Source organism: Populus alba, chromosome 4, assembly GCF_005239225.2.
Source record: "Populus alba chromosome 4, ASM523922v2, whole genome shotgun sequence".
NCBI classification, from domain to species: Eukaryota; Viridiplantae; Streptophyta; class Magnoliopsida; order Malpighiales; family Salicaceae; genus Populus; species Populus alba.
In genome coordinates this window covers 20599681-20619497 of record NC_133287.1, presented here as the reverse complement: position 1 = coordinate 20619497, position 19817 = coordinate 20599681, and the positions used below count along the sequence as shown (strand labels likewise).

The window sequence follows — 19817 nt, the reverse complement described above, 5'->3', positions numbered from 1 at the left end:
CAAAAATACCTCATAAAACCCAATCTCTCTCAGGCTCAATAAATGAAAGGATCCATCTCTTTTGAGCTCAGCCAATGAAAGGACCCAACCCCTTTTCAGCTCAGCTAAGGGAGTTCTTATCTTCTTTGAACACAACTATATTTTGGATTTTATTCTCTCTATACCTATTAGGTGTATAAAAATCCCAAAAAAACCATCATGTTTTCATTAATATTAATGTTATGTAAGAGATAATGTGTAAAAGTCTCTTAAGAGCCCATCATATTTTCATTCGCGTTAATACATATGTTAGGGATATTTTCTCTCATTAATACGTATGTTAGGAATATTTTCTATCAACATTAATACATGTGCCAGGGATATTTTCCCTTTTCAATTCTATCAAGGAAGTAGTACACTCTCTTTTCAATTCTAAGTATAGGCGCACCCTCTTTGGATTCCTCTTTATCATTTAAAAAATTTTATAAGTATGAGTGTCGACATGGGTCCATCCTTTTCGTCCCTTGAGAATTTTTTTAAGTATGGATTTTGATAAGGATTCATTCCCCTCAACCTCTTAGAAATTTTTCTAAATCTAGGTTCACCCTTCTTGGGTTCCCCTCGGCTATTTAGAAATTTTTTAAGCACAGGCTTCACCCTCTATGGGTTCCTTTTAACCTCTTAAATTTTTTTCTAAATATGGTTTACCCTCCTTAGGTTTCTCCACCTATTAGAAAACTTTTCTAAGTATGGATTTCTCTATGGTTTCACCTCACTCTCCTAAAATTTTTTCTAAATATGGGTTCCTCTATAATTCAAATATAAGGCATGTCTCTACGTACGGGCTCTCTATTATATTAACCGAAGTTTTCACCCTAAATCTCATACAAAAGTTTTTTGACAAACTCATCATACTGGGTACTTTTACAAGTCTTGCGTATAAATATCACAAAGACTTGGGAGAATATTGATAAACCCAAATTTAAAAGGCCAAAACCCACTTATAAAACCTAACCTCCCCTGGTCTTAACCAAGGAAAGGACCCACTTCCTTTACGCATAACTACATTTTAAATCTTACTTTTTTTACACCTATTGGGTGTATAAAAATCCTCCAAAAACCCACCATAATTCTATTGATATTAATTTGTGTAGAGATAATATGTAAAAAATATTTATAGAGCCCACCGTATATTCTCATCCATATTAATACATTTGTTGTGAATATTTTCCCTCATTAATACATATGTCAGAGATGTTTCCCTTTAACATTAATATACATGTTAATAATATTTTTCCTTTTCAATACAATATTACACTTTAACCCCTCATCTATATAAAAAAGAGTCATGGTCTATAAATAAACTAGAATCATTTAAACAAAAGGTTCAAAATCTTCATTCTCTATTGTATATTTATTTCCAAAGTGTTTTTTATAATATTATTGTATTTTCTCTCAAAAAGTCATTGACTTAATCATCGAAGAGTCCCTAAATTCACCAAAAAGGATCTTTTGCAGGTATCAGATACTTTGGCTAGGGAAAATGGATCAGATTGTTAAAACTAAGAAATTAACCGATTGTCCAAGACATAAGCTTTGCCCCCAAGTTACTTAGATTTTTTAGGATATTATCAACAAGTATAACCTCCATGACTTGTTCATAAGAAGATTTTATATTGTATATGCATGCATCCCCTTGCAAACAAAATCCATTTCAAGCATTTAACAACAATTTAATGTCCATGAAAGAAACAAAAACAATCAAATGACTATATTAATATATGAGATGATGTACGAAGATAAGGGAAAAAAGAGAAAAAAGAAAGAACAAGATATTAGAGATATAAAGAGCTTTCCATATTATGATGACATATACATTGAAGAGCCTATATGGAAAATCATTGCTATTAAAGTTTACATTTTGCTTAAATAGTTCATACAAATATGAATTTTTGTGCTATTAGGCTTATTTTAGGGGTGAATGTTTTTTGCTTTAGCTTTTATCATATTTGCATTTGAACATAGATATTTTTCACATTATAATCTTTTTTTGTTTTTTCAAATCATGACCTTTTATAGGATGAATATGGTGATACAGCAAATGGATGTGTTTTAACATGCAAGACTTGAAAGCACTACTTTTACAACAAAATGGGTTTAGTTTTAGTGGTTATATTAGTTTGGCTAATTTATAGATAATCAAGATGCTTGAATGCTCTTTTCAAATTCAAATATGCTAGCACATTTTAATTCTAACAACATGATAAGGTGCTTCAAAGTATGAAATATGTCATATGGATGACCTAAGAAATATAGTTACTAATGTTGATTGTGATGCCTCTATGGATTTTCATGGGCTATCCTTGAACTAGTTACCTTTTATAATTTTTTACAATACAAGGTTGGTAAAGGTAATGATAGTGGATAATCAGGCAATGTTTAAACCTTAAATTTTTTCACTAATAACTATAAAAGTGTACCTTTTCCCTATCATTAGTCAAAAGTATTGGTTGGAAGCATCATTTATGTTTTTATAGCATACATTAACTCAACTTTGGTGTTTTAACACACAAAATATACGCAATAACATTAAGTGGTCTTGATATTGTGATCAAAAATAGTTTTGAGGTCAATGAGCTCGGGACAAGTTCTTATTCTGGTTTTACTATCCATATTGATATCTCTATAGTTGACATCTCATTGCATCATGGAGGCATTTTAGGTACAATCCCTTAGTTAACACATAAAAATATACAGATAACAATGTTTTTAGGCATCAAACTTAGCTTTGTATTAAAAGATTTACTCATGTTTGTTTTTATATTTGCATGTTCATTGCTTGCCCATGACAATCAATTTGTTTTTTAATGCAAAGAGGGAGGGATATGTGACATAGGATTATGTTTGTGAGCTTACCTTTTGCTATCATGTTACAATATTATTGTATTAATGACAAGTTTTTATAGATGAAAAAATCTGTGTATAATTTTTTTAGATTTGTGCGAGCAATGTTTATGGATGTCTCTGTTAGTCCATATATATATGAACGTGCATAACTTGTAACTTCTTTGTTCTTTGATTGACAATTGTTGTGGTTCTTAAAAAACATACTTCATAAAAATATTTGGAAAAGAAAGGAATATGTTGTAGCATTGAAAGCTTTACCGTTAGCATAATCTATTTATACTAGTAAATCAAAGAGTTTTTTTAGCAACAAGTTAAAAAGTTAGTAAATGAAAAGGCATTGCATGTTGATAAAAGTTATCCGTCAAATTTGAAAAATCTTGACAAAGAGTTAGCAACTTATGTATTATGTATTTTTGTTGTCATACTAAACAATTACAACTTATCATGATTGCCAATAATCATGTAGCTCAACTGGCATTAAAGTCTCCCCCTCCAAGAGGTATTGTGTTCGAGTCTCTCATTTGTAATAATAAAAAAAACAACTTATCATGACCCTTTATTATATACCTTTTGTTATTATAACCTCTCAAAGGAAATATTCTTGAACAAATTCAATGTCACTTTCTCTTAGAGTGTGTTTGTTTTTTAGGTAACTTTTATGGTTGTGGTTTTAAAAAAATAAGTTTAAAAAAATTGGTTAGCTGTGGTTTGTTAGATTTAGATATGTGTTTGGTAAAAATTGTAGTTGAAGTTTATGTGTAACAAAAAAACATGTATAAAATGTTTGGTGGAAGTGTAGTTGCGGTTGTTTTTTAAAGTGCTTTTTACTTGAAAATGCATCAAAATAATATTTTTTTTATTTTTAAAAAATTATTTTTGATATCAACACATCAAAATGATTTGAAAACATATAAAATATATCAATTTGAAGCAAAGAAAAAAAATAAAAAAAAAATTTAATTTTTTTCAAAAGTGTTTTTGAAATGCAAAAACAAATAGGGTTTTACAAAACTCAGTTAAAAAAACATGTAAAAAATATTGCATAAAAACTGCGTTTCAAATTCAATTTTTTAGTAGGTCTCACACTACAAAACGCAATTTAGTTTGTTACCAAATAGTTTACTGCGTTTGGTTTACCGCAAACATAAAAATAGGTGAAAAACAAACATAATCTTAGTTTTTGCTTTAACTTCTATGAAGACATGACTGATTTGGTTAACGTCATTATTTTTAAAAATGCTTGCTCTTTTTTTTTTTATCAAAAAATATATATATTTTTAACACTTGTGTTTGTGTAAATAATGAAATATGTAGTTTTTATTTTTAAATAGCACATGTGGATTTTATTTCTGCAATGGTTGAAAAAGTTTTAGAAAAATAGCATGGGTAGTTGGCTTGATAAAAATACTACAATCCAAATTTTGTCTTTTTTTTTTTAAGTATTAATAAAAATTTAAGTTGTGGATATGAACTTATAAGCCAAAGAAATAAAAGAAAAAAAGTACTCAAAAAATATATCTTTTCTCAACTAAGTCCCTAAAGAAATTTCTTTCTTTTTATGGAATCCTCATACCATTCATAAACTCTCTTAATCACGATTACTATCCAAACCGTCACCTTTTTTCCTACGAAACAACATCATTATTAAAAAAAAAATGTAGAATTTGTTTGAATCCACAAATAAATACAAAAAGGAGATTCAATCGAAAATATCTGAAACTTCAGGGCCCTATCAAAATAATATTTTTTCTTGCATCTCTCGTTTTCTACTCTTATCTAGTCTAGACTCTAGTTAGGAAAGAAGGATTAATCCGGCCCATTAGCAATTTTCACACACCCGGTCCCACTCCTAAAACCATCATCACCATCAATTCGTTAAAATCAAAATCAACGGCCAGGATCTACACTCCTTCAATAACTCCACCTGATCCCCCATCACTTGCTGCATCTCCAAGCAAAGCCAGCAAAACACACCGCCACCACCTCTCTCTCTCTCTCTCTCCCCCTCTCACCGCCTCTGCATCTGTGCTGCATTTTTTAAATTAGTAAGCTAATTCCTCTCTTAATCCCTAATTTAATCACTATTAAATCCAAGATTTCGTCTCTCTCTCATCTGTTAAAATTAGTAATCAGCCCCTGATTACAGGTGTTACTCCCTGTCAACAATGGCGACACGGATTGGTTCTGCTGCCAGACGACTAGCATTTCGAAGATTCTCGAGCGGCGGCAAAGTTCTCAGCGAAGAGGAAAAAGCTGCAGAAAATGTTTACATCAAGGTAATAAACAATAAATCTCGAGATTTTCTTCTTTTTACATGGATTTTTTCCAGAATTTTTTTCATGAATAAAGTCATTTTTTAGCTAAAACGAAGAAAATCTATCGTCATCGTAATTATTATTATTATTATTATTATTATTATTATTATATTTTCTCTCTGACTTGGAATTTCTTTTTAGAATATTGTCCTGAATAAAGTCATTTTTCAGCGAAAACGAGGAAAACTAATTAATTATTATTATCGCTGCTGCTGCTATTTAGTCCTAAAAAAGGTGTGCAATGTAGTAGCCAAATTGGACTTGTTGTAATTAGTAAGGTGATTAGGGATTAATTATGTTATGATCTCTTGAAATAGAAATGGTTTGGTGTTACAGTTTTATAGTAATCGGACATTATTTCAACTCATTCTTGTAGGCACCAATCTTGCAGTTGAAAGTTAAAAGGGTTATTTTTAGCTATTTTCTGTCAAAAGCTGTGCGGCCTTATTATTTAACTAAATGAGAGAGAGAGATGGGATTTGGGATGGCTTTGGCATGCTAATAGCCATCATTTCAAAGGGGAAAAGAGTGATGAAGTCCCTTCATTTGTTGTGATCTGCCCACACAAATTACTTGATTGTTGAAGTTTGGTATTAAATTGTGTTACACCCAAAGAGTTAAAGAACCCTGAAAAAATTAAACGATATATGTCTGAGTGGTGGCTTGGCAAAATTTATTTAATATTTGCATGCATATACTACATTATCTAGTTGCTGCACAGCATTTCAATGAAAGGAAGGCTGATTTAATACGACTTCTTATGGTTTATAATACTGCAATGCATTGTTTTGACTTTTGCAGAAAGCTGAGAAAGAAAAACTGGAGAAACTCGCACGCAAGGTATGATTACAGCACATTTTCTATTGAATCTTTGTTATTGCCATCTTATGTGCTTTTTGGTTTTTTTTTTTTTTTAAAAAAAACCTTGATCTGGCAATGTAGCTTTTTTCGTATGTCATGAATTACTTTGTGATTTTAGTCATCAAGTCAATATAACTCTAGCTCCAAAAGTCCCTTGCAGTGAGAAGAGTTCATTGTGTGTCTTTTGTTCTTCTTTTTTCCTTCAAAGTAGAAGTAGAAATTTATTGAAGGTTTGTCAAGTTGAGCAATCAGATTTCAAACAAGCAAACTAACTGAGTACTTGATCAGCTGTATAAGTAATTCCGTCTTGATATATGCGCCACTTAGGCTTGGGGGGGGCAAAAATTACCCCTATCAGCTTTCTCAAGAAAGACACTGTATCTGCACTGTGTTTAGTTAGGTTTTCTTGGATGGAACTGTATTAATTCCATGAAGCTCAAACTTGTTTATTTTATTCAGGGTCCTAAACCAGAGGAGACAACTGCCTCAGGCTCAGGCGGGGCATCAACTGATATCAAAGCAAGTACTGCTGCTTCCCCAACACCAGCTGGAGTATCCGCTGAAAAGGTATCAACTGATAAATACCGGAATTATGCAGTTGTAGCTGGTACAGTTACAGTTTTTGGTGCTCTGGGATGGTATCTCAAATCAGGTGGGAAGAAGCAAGAGGAAGTCCGGGATTGATGCCATTGTGTTTTGTGAAGAATGAAGGAGGCATCACTTTTTAATTGCTACTACTGCTCTTGGAGTCATAGTAGTAGCTAGCAATATGCATGATTTTGCATACGATGTGCCTGGACTTTTCTTTTAATCATAAGAGCAACCGTGTATGGTTTGCTAATTCTTTTCTGCATTTGACAATGGCTTTAAAGATCAGCTTTGTTTAACCTTTCCTGAGACCACTTGTCAATAAACTTTCCTAGAAATGACAAGAATTATTTGAGGAATTCTTACTTGCAATGTTGTAATTTTATGGATTGCAATTGCATGGCATCTTTAAGGTTAGCAAGCAGGAGATGGGAATTTGCTTGGCACTTTTTTTGAAATTACAAGAAATGCATGGATTTTTGCACTGATTGCAATTTTCTGAAGTCCTGTCTTGCTCACGAAAAAATAATGTATTATGAAGTACAATCAAGTTACGGGATGCATCACAGATGATTCATTTTGTAGATTTTTTTTGTTCCTGGAAATCAAAGCAGAGCAAGATCATTGATGATCTGCTGGATATATGAACTTGCTATTTCAACAGCATCCTTTGCCTTGCCTTGAGAAACGGATTCTAAGGCTATATGATTGGTCTGTTAGGAGCTTTGTTTTTAATGTGTTGGTATCATTTTAGCCTTTCTGTTTACAGTCTTTTATCGCAAACATCACTAGCTAGCCTTTCTGTTTATAATTTTATCCTTCTATTGCCCCTCAAAGGATTGGGAATTCATACTAATTTAGGGATTTGAAATTGGAACCCGTAATATGCTTCCCTTCCTTCTTTTAAAAAGAAAAGGCATAAAGCATCTGTAAAACCCTGCACAAACCTAAGACCGAAAATAGTGAGATATTGACAGAAAATAAAAACTCAGGATGAAAAGAAATTAATAAATGAGAATAATGATAAATATTGTGTAATGGAAAGGATGATTTTCATAGATAAATTTAAAGGTATTGATAAAGTTAAAAAGAGAATTATGAATTTGAGTTCAAAATCCATAATGTTAGTTAAACCAATAAGATTTTCAATGGATAAAAAGATAAGAAAAATGAGAAAAAGATCCCAATTAATTAGTATGGTAATAAAAAATAAACTATATGGAAGGACAGTGCAAAAGAAAAGAAAAGAACGAAGATGCAAGCATCGCTTAAAAATTAGTAATGTTATTGCAAAACGACAACAAATATGTAATTGAAATAAATAGTAGAAAGAAAAAATAAATATATTTGGGATAAGAAAATGGTCTCAATTATATGGAAGGATAGTGCAAAAGAAAAGTAAAGAACGAAGGTGCAAGCATAGCTTAAAAATTAGTAATGTTATCGCGAAACAACAACAAGTATGTAATTGAAATAAATAGTAGAAATGAAAAATAAATATATTTGGGATAAAAAAATGGTCTCAAGGATTTAGTAAAATAATTGATATGATTTATGCAATGATTGAATAAGAAAATTCGGATTTCTGAAGAAAAATCATAAATTGAAGAGTTTTATGCTATCACACATAATTCTCAATCCTGACCATTGGATTGGGTTGCAGTTTAACAAAGAATTTCTTGACATATTTTTCTATATGGATTAAAATTTTAAGTCAATCAAAATTCAAGAAAGACTCTTGATTTAGACATAAACATGGTAGTTTATGTGTAAAAAAAATCTAAAGGGATATGTATAAGGGCATTTTTGTAATCAAACCGAAAAGCTACAACCCTCTTCTTTTAAGGGCCTATTTGAGATTATGGTAATGATGACGGTTCAAAATGTTTTCCGCTTATAAATGCCTCAAATTAAAGTTTTTTTATTTTTTAAAAATTATCTTTGACATCAAAACGATCTGAAAACATGGAAAAAAATTATTTTAAGCAAAAAACAAATTTAAAATTTTTGAGAACACAGTGAACACAACCTAAATGAAGTTGCCAGTAGTAGCCATGAAAATCACGTTCCCAAACACAACCTAAATGAAGCTACCAGTAGCAACCGTGAGAGAAAGCTAGAGAGTTCTAGCTTGTTCATTTAAAAATTGGTGAGAGATCCTCTAAAATTCTATGGGTTTTGGGTGATTTGTGTGGAAAAAAAAGTAAAAATCTAAATCAAACAAGAATCAGAAAGGAAAAAAAAAAGAAATAAGAGAAAGAATTCAGATAAAGATAGAAGTGGATAATTTAGAGAAAACAAACCAAACAGCTTCTTCAAACTTCCTTTAAACATGATGGGCAAGTGTTTCTATATGTGATTACTTTATTTGTATTGAGAAGTTGTTGATGGGTATGGATTTATGTAAATGGAATTTAGGCTTATATAATAATCCTTAATGAGAAGGTGTTTTATGTTGAATTTAGGCTATTTAATGTTGAATCATGGAAGGAATTTTAGAAAAAATCTACAGGTGGTGTTGGATGTAGTTTAGCCATGTATGTCTTTGATCATCCAACCTTTAGCTGAATCTAAAACTTGAAAACAATGGAATTTGAAGTCAGTTTCTTTAGAAAAGTTGTACATATAGATGTTAGCTTTTAAATAAAACTAGTATTTATTAATTTTGAATTATATAACTCCAGATATAAGTTAAACACAAAAAGATCTAAACTAACATAACTTCTGAGTAAATTTCGGATGCTATTGTGATTATTGATTTTGAGCTCGAAAATGATAGAAGTGGGTGTTTCTTTCTCATTAAAGTTGTAATTTTATGTTTTAACTTTTTATCAAGACAAATCACATTCAAAATCGAGTTTTAAGGCTCCAATTATGATTAAAACATCGAACAATGTTCTGGTTTAGTTTGACCAAACCAACCAGGATTTATCATTTCTAATCATTTGCTTGAAATTATGCTAAAAAGATAGAATAAAATGAGTAGATTAATGAGCTTAGAAAGTAAGAAAAGAATTTACTTAAGATATTCGATTTAATTGTATATAATTGCTTGTTCTTATGGCTATTTATCATATGAATAAAGATGATACATAAATTTTTTAAGCAAAGAAATGAAATTAACCTATGAATGTATATCCATATAATTCGGCCAAAATAAATAAGTGTAATATGCTTGCTAAGTTGATTGGTAGTACATGAGAATTTATACTAAAGCTTTATTTTGATGATTTTCCATGGTTGTCTTAAAAGAGCCATTTTGGCCGAGAACTAAAAGTAAGAGAATTTGTGTCAAATTTGTGTGATGGTTATGTCAATTTGTGTTATGTAGGGAGTTTTAAGAATAGGGTAGGTGAAAATCCTATGAAAACTCTAATTTTCTTTTTGGGATGTTTTAACCAATTATAAACTAAGAGAAGGTTTGATTTTTGTTTAAATTCTTCTTTAAGATAAATTAATTATGTGTTGTGTATGTGAGTTATGCAGGGAATAGCTTGGGTTTGTGAAATTTTTGAAAAAGAAATCCATGATTCTTTAAGGGTAGATTTGACCAATGAAACACAATTAGGAATGATTGATTGCTAGGTAAAAGCTTGTGTAAAACAATGGTTAAAAATGACCTTATGACGATGTAGAATGAATTTTTGAATAAAGAAAATGTAAGGAACCTTCTATGGAATAAAAATACAAGAAAATAATATGAAGTGAATTTTCTTTGTAGCATAATGTCTTAAATTGTTTTAGGAGTGAACAATGAAACTTAGTAGCATGATTTTTGGATTTAAAAGAATGAATTAAAATATTATGGGATAAAAATGTGAGTTTGGACCAAAAAATACATGGATATGGATAATGCTAAACAATACAAGCATGATTTAAATATATTGAAGATTTGGATTTTGTCAGAATGTACATTAAATCATGTGAAATGTTTAATAATTGGTAAATATGAATTGATCGAGAACTAGGAGGAGATTTTCATGTTAAGTTTATAAGTTTATGATGATTTTGACTCTGATGATGCAATTTAGGCTATAAAAGCTGTGCAACAGTTAGGGGTGTAGGTCGTCAGCAAGCTCTACATAGATGCTCATCACTTCATCTTTTTATTTTAAAGTTAATTATTGTTTTAAAACCATATTTAATTATCAATTAGATTTCAAAAGAGAAAAAGAAAAATAAGTAAATAAATAGCATGGTAAAGATATTAAGCTTGCCGCAGGAGCGAGGGCTATTGTTATATATTTATGATAAGTCAGTCACGAGAACAGGGGTTATTGTTATATATTTATAATAAATCGATCAACCGTAGAAGCGTAGATGATAATAATATAGAATTAGACAAGCAAGCCGTATGAGCGGGAGCTATTATATTATATAACTCTATGAGCAGGGGTCATCATTATGCTAACTTGATTTAGTCGATCATATGAACAAGGGCTAAGTTCTTAAAGCATTAAACCTATTTTAGGACCAATGGTTTGGATGTATATGAAAAAATTAGTCCCTTGGTTGAGATTATTGATCTAAGGCAATGATAGGCCATTTTGGTTACTTAGTATATCATAATGATGAAATGATATAAAGAATCATTTAATTTGAATAACAAAGAATTTTATTGTATGAGATTCCTGAAAGAATAAGTTATTCTATTTATTGTTTCCAACTTATGAAATTGTACAAGTGTAAAATACAATTATTAATGGAGGTAAATGTTATTTAAATATGCATTTTAGGTTCTTCTACCCTTCGCCACAATAGTGACATGTTGATATTATTTTGTAGTTTTTGTGTTTAGATAGAATTTTTGAATTTCTATTTATATCATGTAATTAAAAATATGTAGGCTAAGTTTATGTTTTTGGAATATAAGTAAGTAGCTATGTCGAATGTATAATTCTAAATTGAATTGTAGGTTATCTTTAAAAAAAATTAAATTGTAAGTAATATAATATGTCAAAACCCGTATAATGTAGATTAAGTACGGTAAAGTCTTAATATCTTGGGATTTATAGGTCACTTGGCATATTCATATAAAATGCATGCAACTTATAAATTATATATATGATTAGAGAATAATGTTATGATGAAAGATTATGGATGGATGGTGTGCCTGAGGCCACCTATGAACACTGTTGTATAGGCCACTATATGCTGGATGGGCTTTTTTCTTTTTCTTTTTTTTTAGAGAAAACTTTGCCAAAATCCCATTAATAATGGATAAATCTTCACCTTATTTGTTGTAACCCATTTTTGGGTCCCCATGAAAAATAAAATAAATAGCCAAAAGAGGTTAGAAAAATGACAAGGGGGCAGAAGCGCTCGGAAAACAGTCAGAAAATTGGTCAAGGAATTTAAAAATACAAGGATTGAATTTTTGACAGCCCTTTTGAGAAGGAAAATTTGAATTTTGAGGAGAAAAGCCCCAAATTTGGATGTTATGGACTTAATTGGATTTTTATTTGAATTTATAGAAGATTTGATTGCAAGAAAAATTGATTTTTAAGTCAATTTGGGCTTTAATTTGAAGAAATTTAAGTTCTGGGGCCAAAATATATTTTTTAGGAATTTATTGGGTCAAATCAGGGGCTCAATTGCATAAATATTGAAGTTTAAGGGCCAATTAGGGACTTAATTGTGAAAATCCGAAACCAGGGATCAATTTGGAGAAGGCGCAAAGATAGAGGGGTCTGTTTGGAATTGTTTCAAGGGCTTAATTGAAGAAATTGGAAGTTTATTGATCAATTAGGGGCTCAATTGCATAAATCAGAGGCCAAGGACCAAAATGAAAAAGGCGGCCAACAAGAGGGGCGGGGACCGAATTTGAGGGACTGATTTGAAGTTTAGCCATTTAAATGAAACGGCGCGTTTTACCCAAAACGACGCCGTTTCATTAAAAAAAAAAAAAAAGACCAGAACGGTGTCGTTTTGAACGACACTGTTCATCTTCTTCCTTTCCCCCGTTTTAGCAGAACCGAAGGCAAAAATTTCGAAAATTCTCCCGCGTCTCTCTCCTCGCCCCCACCACCGCCGAAAGAGCCGACCAGCCGTTGCGTGATTGAAGGCGCACTAACCATGGTCTCCCACCCGTTCTGCCCCTATAAATATAGAAGAAAACCGAAGAGAAAAAACGGGAGAGAGGATCGGGAGAGAGAGGAGAAAGAGAGGATCGGGAGAGAGAGGAGAAAAAGAGGAGAGAAAAAAAGAACCCAAAGAAAAAACAAAGAACCCGAAGGGAGGAGAGAGAGGAGAGACCGAACAGAGGGGAGAGAGTTATATTTTTTAAACTAAAAGGAGAGTGAAGTTTCAAACGAGGAGAGCACCATTGAAGAAAAGGCAGCACCTGCTCCTCTGCACGGGGAAGAAGAAGAAGGAAACAATCGTTGTCCTTAGGCTTCCCAGCCACTGTCACCGTCATAACCACTTGAGGCATCACCGGCTTCCTCTCCATCACCACCACCACCATCAACGCTGCCAAAAAATAGCAGAATCACCGTGAGAGGGAAGAGCAGTGTGAGAAGCAGAAGAAGAAAGGAGAAGCAGAGGAGAACAGAGTAGAACAAAAACACAGAGAAAAAGGAAGAAAGGCCAGCCACCATCCCAGCCATTCTCCGGTCAGCAACCGCCAGCAAAACCACCACCTGCACCACTGTCAGCTCCTCTACCCAAGCTCATCGTCGCAGGTAACTCTTCCCCTTTATCCCGTATTCGTCTTCTTGCATGCAGAACGTGCACTGTGCACGTTCTGCAAGTAAGAAATTAATTAGCTGGTTACTGTGCAGGTGCACAGTAACCAGTCCATGTTCATTTCGGGTTGTAACATCAGCCCACACCATGTGTGGGCTGGGCTGAGTCCAGCCCTGTAGAAATTGGGCCCTAATTTATTTTGGGTTGATTTTTGGCCCAATTTCCTTTTAGGCCGAGTCTGGCCCGTTTAAAAAAATATCTTCAAAAAAATTTGTGATTTTTGTGTAATTTTATTATTGTATTTTGGGTCAATACCGGTTTGTATTTTTATATTGTCAAGATACAAATTCGGTATTAAAATACCCGGTTTTCGTCAAAAAAAATGTTTACTAAAAAAAAAAATGTTTTGTTTTCATGCATACGGCCAATACTCTAACATGTTTTGAATGTTTTTTTTTTAGATATAAAAAAAATATTGGAAGTTTTGAAAATGTGTTTTCGCATAGATTTCTTAAACACAAAAATCATTTTCTTGCATTTGTGGATTTTACAACCTGTTTGTAAAACTCCAAAGGGTATTGGCCAATATTCCAAAAACTATAAAAATCTTATTTTGGGAGGAGAAGTTGTGGTTATTGTTCACCGCTAATGTTTGGATGAAGAAATCCTTAAAAGGACGAACATCCAAAATATTATCGGGAGTAATAAATCAACGCACATGTTTGAAAGAAGTTTTGGTTGCGATCGAGAATATTTCAAAATTTTAATTTTAATTTTTTCTCCACGGTTTACGAGTCGTGAAAAGTAGTTTTTTTTTTTTAAGAATCGTGAAAATTTTCTTCATTCTTTTATTCTCTTATCCTTGCGATTTACGAGTTGACGGGATTAGAAAACACCAACACCATAGACTATAGAGCAAACCAAACACCAAGCAGCTTACCTCAGGTAGGGCGTATTAGGGGTGCTAGTACCTTCCCTTTACGCAACCAGTCCCGTGCCTTAGAATCTCTGAAAGACCAGTTAGGGTTCCTAGTGACCAAATACTAGGTGGCGACTCCAAAAGAACCAAATCCTTAGAACACAACGAAAATCGCCAGCCGATGTCGTGCCTTTATAAAAATTTTTGTGGGGGGGTGTGACAGTATGGCGACTCCACTGGGGATGTTAGGACTAAGCTTGATTTGTTTGTTTGTTTATGTTATGTTATTGGTTTTTGTTTTCTTATAATGTTTTGTTTAAAAGCTTTAGCATATATCTTTACATTCTATCATACATGCCATAGTCATGCATCACTTTATTATTATTATTATGTTTTTGGAGGGCAACACATGTAACTCTAAGTTTAAGTGGGGGACTAGCAGCTTGCCTTATGACTTGAGTCAAGGCTTAAGTTTGTGTAAACCCCAACTCTTTGCTGAGTGTTTAGACTGATAGTGATTGGTACACACGTGCCATCCCACTATCTGCTGGACCTCCATATCGCCTTTACGAGGGTGATCACTGGAACAGCAAGAGACCCTCTTTTAGAGACCTAGTAGTAAAACCTACCCTATGTCTCACGTAGAAGAACTAGAACCTATCCTTAGGATGTATGTTCCATAATATCTTTTGCAAGTCATACATTCATACCCAATGAATAAAGCATTTTTATCACAATCATGCATTTTTTTCTCATACATCTATGCATGCATCGCCAGATCGTGAAACATAGGTCCCACATCCAGAGTCCACCAAACCCGATCCAGATCAAGAATGGAAAACGAAGAAAGAGCTCACTTAGAGTCGCACTACCAGACCGAGTTGGAATCTGTGAAAAATGAAGTTTCTCGATTGACCAATCTGCTTGAGCAACTTTTAAGAGCCAAGAACGGGGAGGGATGTCTACCCAACCACCTATAGGAGCACAGTCAGTTCATGTCCCGGGGGTATCTCAGAACTTGGGGGCAGATTCAATGATGGAGCAGCACTTTGCACCTGTCATTCCCATTCAGCCCCCTCAAGCTCACGTCACAGCAGATGGGCCTTCCGATAATAGGTCCACCGGATTTATGAACGATGATAAGATATCAGCCTTGGAAAAAAGGTTAAGAGCAGTCGAGGGAAATGACTGGTTTGACCCCCATGCGAGCGTCTGAAATATGCTTTGGTACCAAACATCACGGTACCAAAAGATTTTCAGGATACCGGAGTTTATAAAGTACACTGGGTTGGAATGCCCAAAACACTCACCTTCGATCTTATTGCAATAAGATGGCTGAGGTGATTCATGACGATAAGTTACTGATCTACTTTTTCCAAGACAGTCTATCGGGGTCGGCGCTAAGTTGGTACATGAGGCTGGATAATGCCAAGATCAAGAAATGGAAGGATTTAGTTGAGGCTTTCCTTAAGCAATACAAGTTCAATTTGGAAATTGCTCCAGATCGAACGAGCCTTATGTCAATGGAAAAGAGAAGCCAAGAATCAGTAAGGGCTTATGCGCAAAGATGGAGGGACGAGGCCATGCATGTGCAACCCCCTTTGATAGAAACGGAGATGGTGGCTTTGTTCGCCAATACATTCAAGGCACCTACTATGAGCATTTAATGGGTAGCTCTTCTCAACATTTCTATGATTGTTGTACGCATAACGGAAAGAATAGAGCAAGGGATTAAAGCTGGACGCATAATTGAGCCATTGGAGACAAAAGGTTTTTTTCGGAAGAAAATTGAAGGGTCCCGTTAACAACTTCGAAGGTGGGTCCAATGACAAGATAACGGATTCATATAACCCACAAATACCTACCTCTCATGTGGCCCACATAAACTTTAACAAACCTTTTTCCCCTAATCGAGCAAATGGCCAGTCAAACACCCAAAACAACCACCAAGACCAAACCCAAGATACGTTTCAGAACAACTACCGCCATTACCCATGCCTCTGAAGGACATATATGCCAAACTACTGAGCATTGGACAAATAGCTCCTATCCCTACATTACCACTACAGCCACCATTCCCCATCTGGTATAAGCCCGAGTTGACTTGCGAGTACCATGCTGGTATTCCCGGGCATTGCCTTGAAACGTGCTATGGTTTCAAGAACAAGTTGTTGAAGCTCATCAAGATAGGATGGGTGTCATTTGAAGATACACCCAATATCAGTTCAAATCCATCGCCACATGACAAAAGTGATAGGGGATAAAGGGTTGGAAAACCTTGGTCAGGAATCGTCAATAATGAAGAAGGCGAGATCAAAGGAGAAGACAAGGAAACGCAAATGGGGAAGGAAGATGAAGCATTGCCTCGGTTGACTTTCCACACACTAGAAGAAGTTTCAGAACGGGTGGACCCAGGAGCTTCTCGTAGTTTTCAAAATGTAAAACAACTTTATTTGCCTTAGCATGTTTTTGTCATTTTGCTTTTGTCTTTGCTTTTATTTTCTCTAGTGAGCATTCAGAGCTCATATTGTCAGCCAGATTTTGTGTTTGTCTTTAAGCCTACCTTTTCTTTAAAATAAATGATGAGATTATGCACTTTTTAAACAAGGTTTTAGTGGTTACAAATAAAGTATCATAAAATGGTTTAATATGAAACTTAAGAAAAGCTACCCTTGAAATACAGCCTCACCTCTGGATAACATAATGAATTGATACATCACCTGTAAATTTTCTTTCAAGACAAAAATAGAGTTTATCAATCCTAAACAATGTGCATTTTTGAAAAAAACACACAATTTATTGTCCTTTCACTCTCTAATGAGTTTTTTTGTTGGTGGTTTTGTTTTGAGTCGAAATGAATTTCTTCTCTATATAAAAAACCTAGACTAGGATCGCACCCCTACACTGGGGGCAAGACGAGATGTTTTATGAAAAGTTTTACGAAAAACCAAGCTAAAGCATTTGACAAAAGCATGACAGAGAGGCAAATAACAAGTCATACATTTTGAGAAAAGGACTACTTGAAGAAAGTCAAAGACTTCTTCTCCAAGAATATGATAAGCAACACGAGAGAATAAATCCAGCATACGACTTCAAAAGCAAGTTCATGTTAAGAGGGAGTCTCATGAATTAGAAGAAGAGGCTGGGACCTATGTTTCAAAACCAGGTATAAAATGCATGCATTGCATCTAATCATAAATCATTGCATATATATTTTTTTGGATCGTTACAGGAGGAGATCTTAGCGCATTCCAACAAGATTATGGACGAAGAAAAGAATCATTGAGATGATTCTAGAACAACAAGAAGAGAAGATAATGGTTTTCAAACCCTGCCAGCAGGAAGAACGACATCGATAGCATTCGGTAAAAAGGAATCACCAAATGGGATTCCAAAGTTGTTGAGATCGACAGAAGGGATCTCGTATTTCGATGGAGGTCGCCAGAAGGGACCTCATATTTCAGCTTTGAATAAAAGGAATCGTCAGATGGGATTCCAAGTTGTTTGAGATCGCCAGAAGGGTCTCGTTTTCGATATTCATCAATGGAGGTCGCCAGAAGGGACCTCAAATTTTCAGCTTTGGTATAAAAGGAATCGCCAGATGGGATTCCAAGTTGTTTGGCTAAAGGAGATCGCCAGAAGGGATCTCATATTTTCGATGAAGGTCACCAGAAGGGACCTCATATTTCAAGCTTTGAATAAAAGGAATCGCCAGATGGATTCCCAAGTTGTTTTCGAGATCGCCAGAAGGGGTCTCGTTTTCGATATTCATTCAAATGGAGGTCGCCAGAAAGGGACCTCAAATTTCAGCTTTGGTATAAAAGGAATCGCCAGATAGGATTCCAAGTTGTTTGGCTAAAAGGAGATCGCCAGAAGGGATCTCGTATTTCGATGGAGGTCGCCAGAAGGGACCTCATATTTCAGCTTTGAATAAAAGGAATCGCCAAGATGGGATTTCCAAGTTATTTGAGATCGCCAGAAGGGATCTCGTACTTCGACATTCATCAAGGAAGGTCGCCAGAAGGGACCTTCATATTGAAACCATTTCTTAGAAAAAGCATGGAGTTTACTAAGAAATTCTTCCCCCTGGGTAGGTCACCCATACAATGAGACCATTATTTTTCTCGGGTAGGTTCACCCATACAATGAGACCATCATTTTTTCTCGGGTTCGTCACCCATTACAATGAGACATCATTTTTTCTCGGGTTCGTCACCCATACAATGAGACCATCATTTTTCTCGGGTAGGTCACCCATACAATGAGACCATCACTTTTCTTGGGTTCGTCACCCATACAATGAGACCATCATTTTTCTGGGTAGGTCACCCATACAATGAGACCATCATTTTTCTTGGGAAGGTCACCCAATACAATGAGACCATCATTTTTCTTGGGAAGGTCACCCATACAATGAGACCATCATTTTTCTTGGGTAGGTCACCCATACAATGAGACCATCGTTTTTTTCTTGGGTAGGTCACCCATACAATGAGACCCTTCTCCATTTTTTTTTTTTATGGGTAGGTCACCCATAAGAATGAGGCCATTCTTCCCCTGGGTAGGTCACCCAAAGAATGAGACCACTCTTTCCCTTTCCACTCGGGCAGGTCACCCATCATAATGAGACCATACACACATTTTTTTTGTAAAGGAATCGCCGGTTGGGATTCCAGGTTAAAGGAGATCACCAGATGGGATCTCGGATGGATTTTCCATGTAAGAATTCAGAGGATCGCTGGATAAGGATCTCGAGATGACTAAAGTTTTTGATCATAGTTTTTTGGGCTAAGGAGGATTGTTATAAAAGGACAAAAGTTTTCAGATCAATCAAGCTTTGACCGGATCAGTTTTCGGGAGTTCCGTTTCGGGTTTATCTTTATAACAACTTACTGCGCAAAGTCCATGCTCCGTGAGTATTATAAAGAGGGGGCATCTGTTGTAACCCATTTTTAGTGGGTCCCCATGAAAATAAAATAAATAGGCCAAAAGAGGTTAGAAAAATGACAAGGGGCAGAAGCGCTCGGAAAACAGTCAGAAAAATTGGTCAAGGAATTTAAAAATACAAGGATTGAATTTTTGACAGCCCTTTTTGAGAAGGAAAATTTGAATTTTGAGGAGAAAAGCCCCCAAATTTGGATGTTATGGACTTAATTGGATTTTTATTTGAATTTATAGAAGATTTGATTGCAAGAAAAATTGATTTTAAGTCAATTTGGGCTTTAATTTGAAAGAAATTTAAGTTCTGGGGCCAAAAATATATTTTTTAGGAATTTATTGGGTCAAATCAGGGGGCTCAATTTGCATAAATATTGAAGTTTAAGGGCCAATTAGGGACTTAATTGTGAAAATCCGAAACCAGGGATCAATTTGGAGAAGGCGCAAAGATAGAGGGGTCTGTTTGGAATTGTTTCAAGGGCTTAATTGAAGAAATTTGGAAGTTTATTGATCAATTAGGGGCTCAATTGCATAAATCAGAGGCCAAGGACCAAAATGAAAAAGGCGGCCAACAAGAGGGGCGGGGACCGAATTTGAGGGACTGATTTGAAGTTTAGCCATTT

At 34.4% G+C, this 19817-nt stretch overlaps 1 protein-coding gene across 2 annotated transcripts; it reads left to right on the top strand.

Moving 5' to 3' along the window:
• The first annotated feature begins 4785 nt into the window (after window positions 1–4785).
• LOC118038934 (uncharacterized protein At2g27730, mitochondrial) lies at window positions 4786–7009 on the top strand. Of its 2 annotated transcripts, none has more exons than XM_035045485.2 (4): window positions 4786–4931; window positions 5033–5162; window positions 6003–6041; window positions 6522–7009. In XM_035045485.2, exons 2-4 carry the CDS (start codon window positions 5052–5054, stop codon window positions 6744–6746), a joined length of 375 nt encoding a protein of 124 aa, XP_034901376.1. In that variant the 5' UTR covers window positions 4786–4931; window positions 5033–5051; the 3' UTR covers window positions 6747–7009. The 2 variants fall into 2 exon arrangements, with proteins under 2 accessions (XP_034901376.1, XP_034901379.1); XM_035045488.2 differs by having other exon boundaries at window positions 4801–4931; window positions 5020–5162.
• The last annotated feature ends 12808 nt before the right edge of the window (window positions 7010–19817 follow it).

Excerpts from the sequence above, each read along its gene's own strand:
- LOC118038934 (XM_035045485.2), top strand. The coding sequence starts at position 5,052 with ATGGCGACACGGATTGGTTCTGCTGCCAGACGACTAGCATTTCGAAGA. Across the intron at positions 5,163-6,002 it reads CAGAAAATGTTTACATCAAG|AAAGCTGAGAAAGAAAAACT; the intron begins GTAATAAACAAT and ends TGACTTTTGCAG. Across the intron at positions 6,042-6,521 it reads TGGAGAAACTCGCACGCAAG|GGTCCTAAACCAGAGGAGAC; the intron begins GTATGATTACAG and ends TATTTTATTCAG.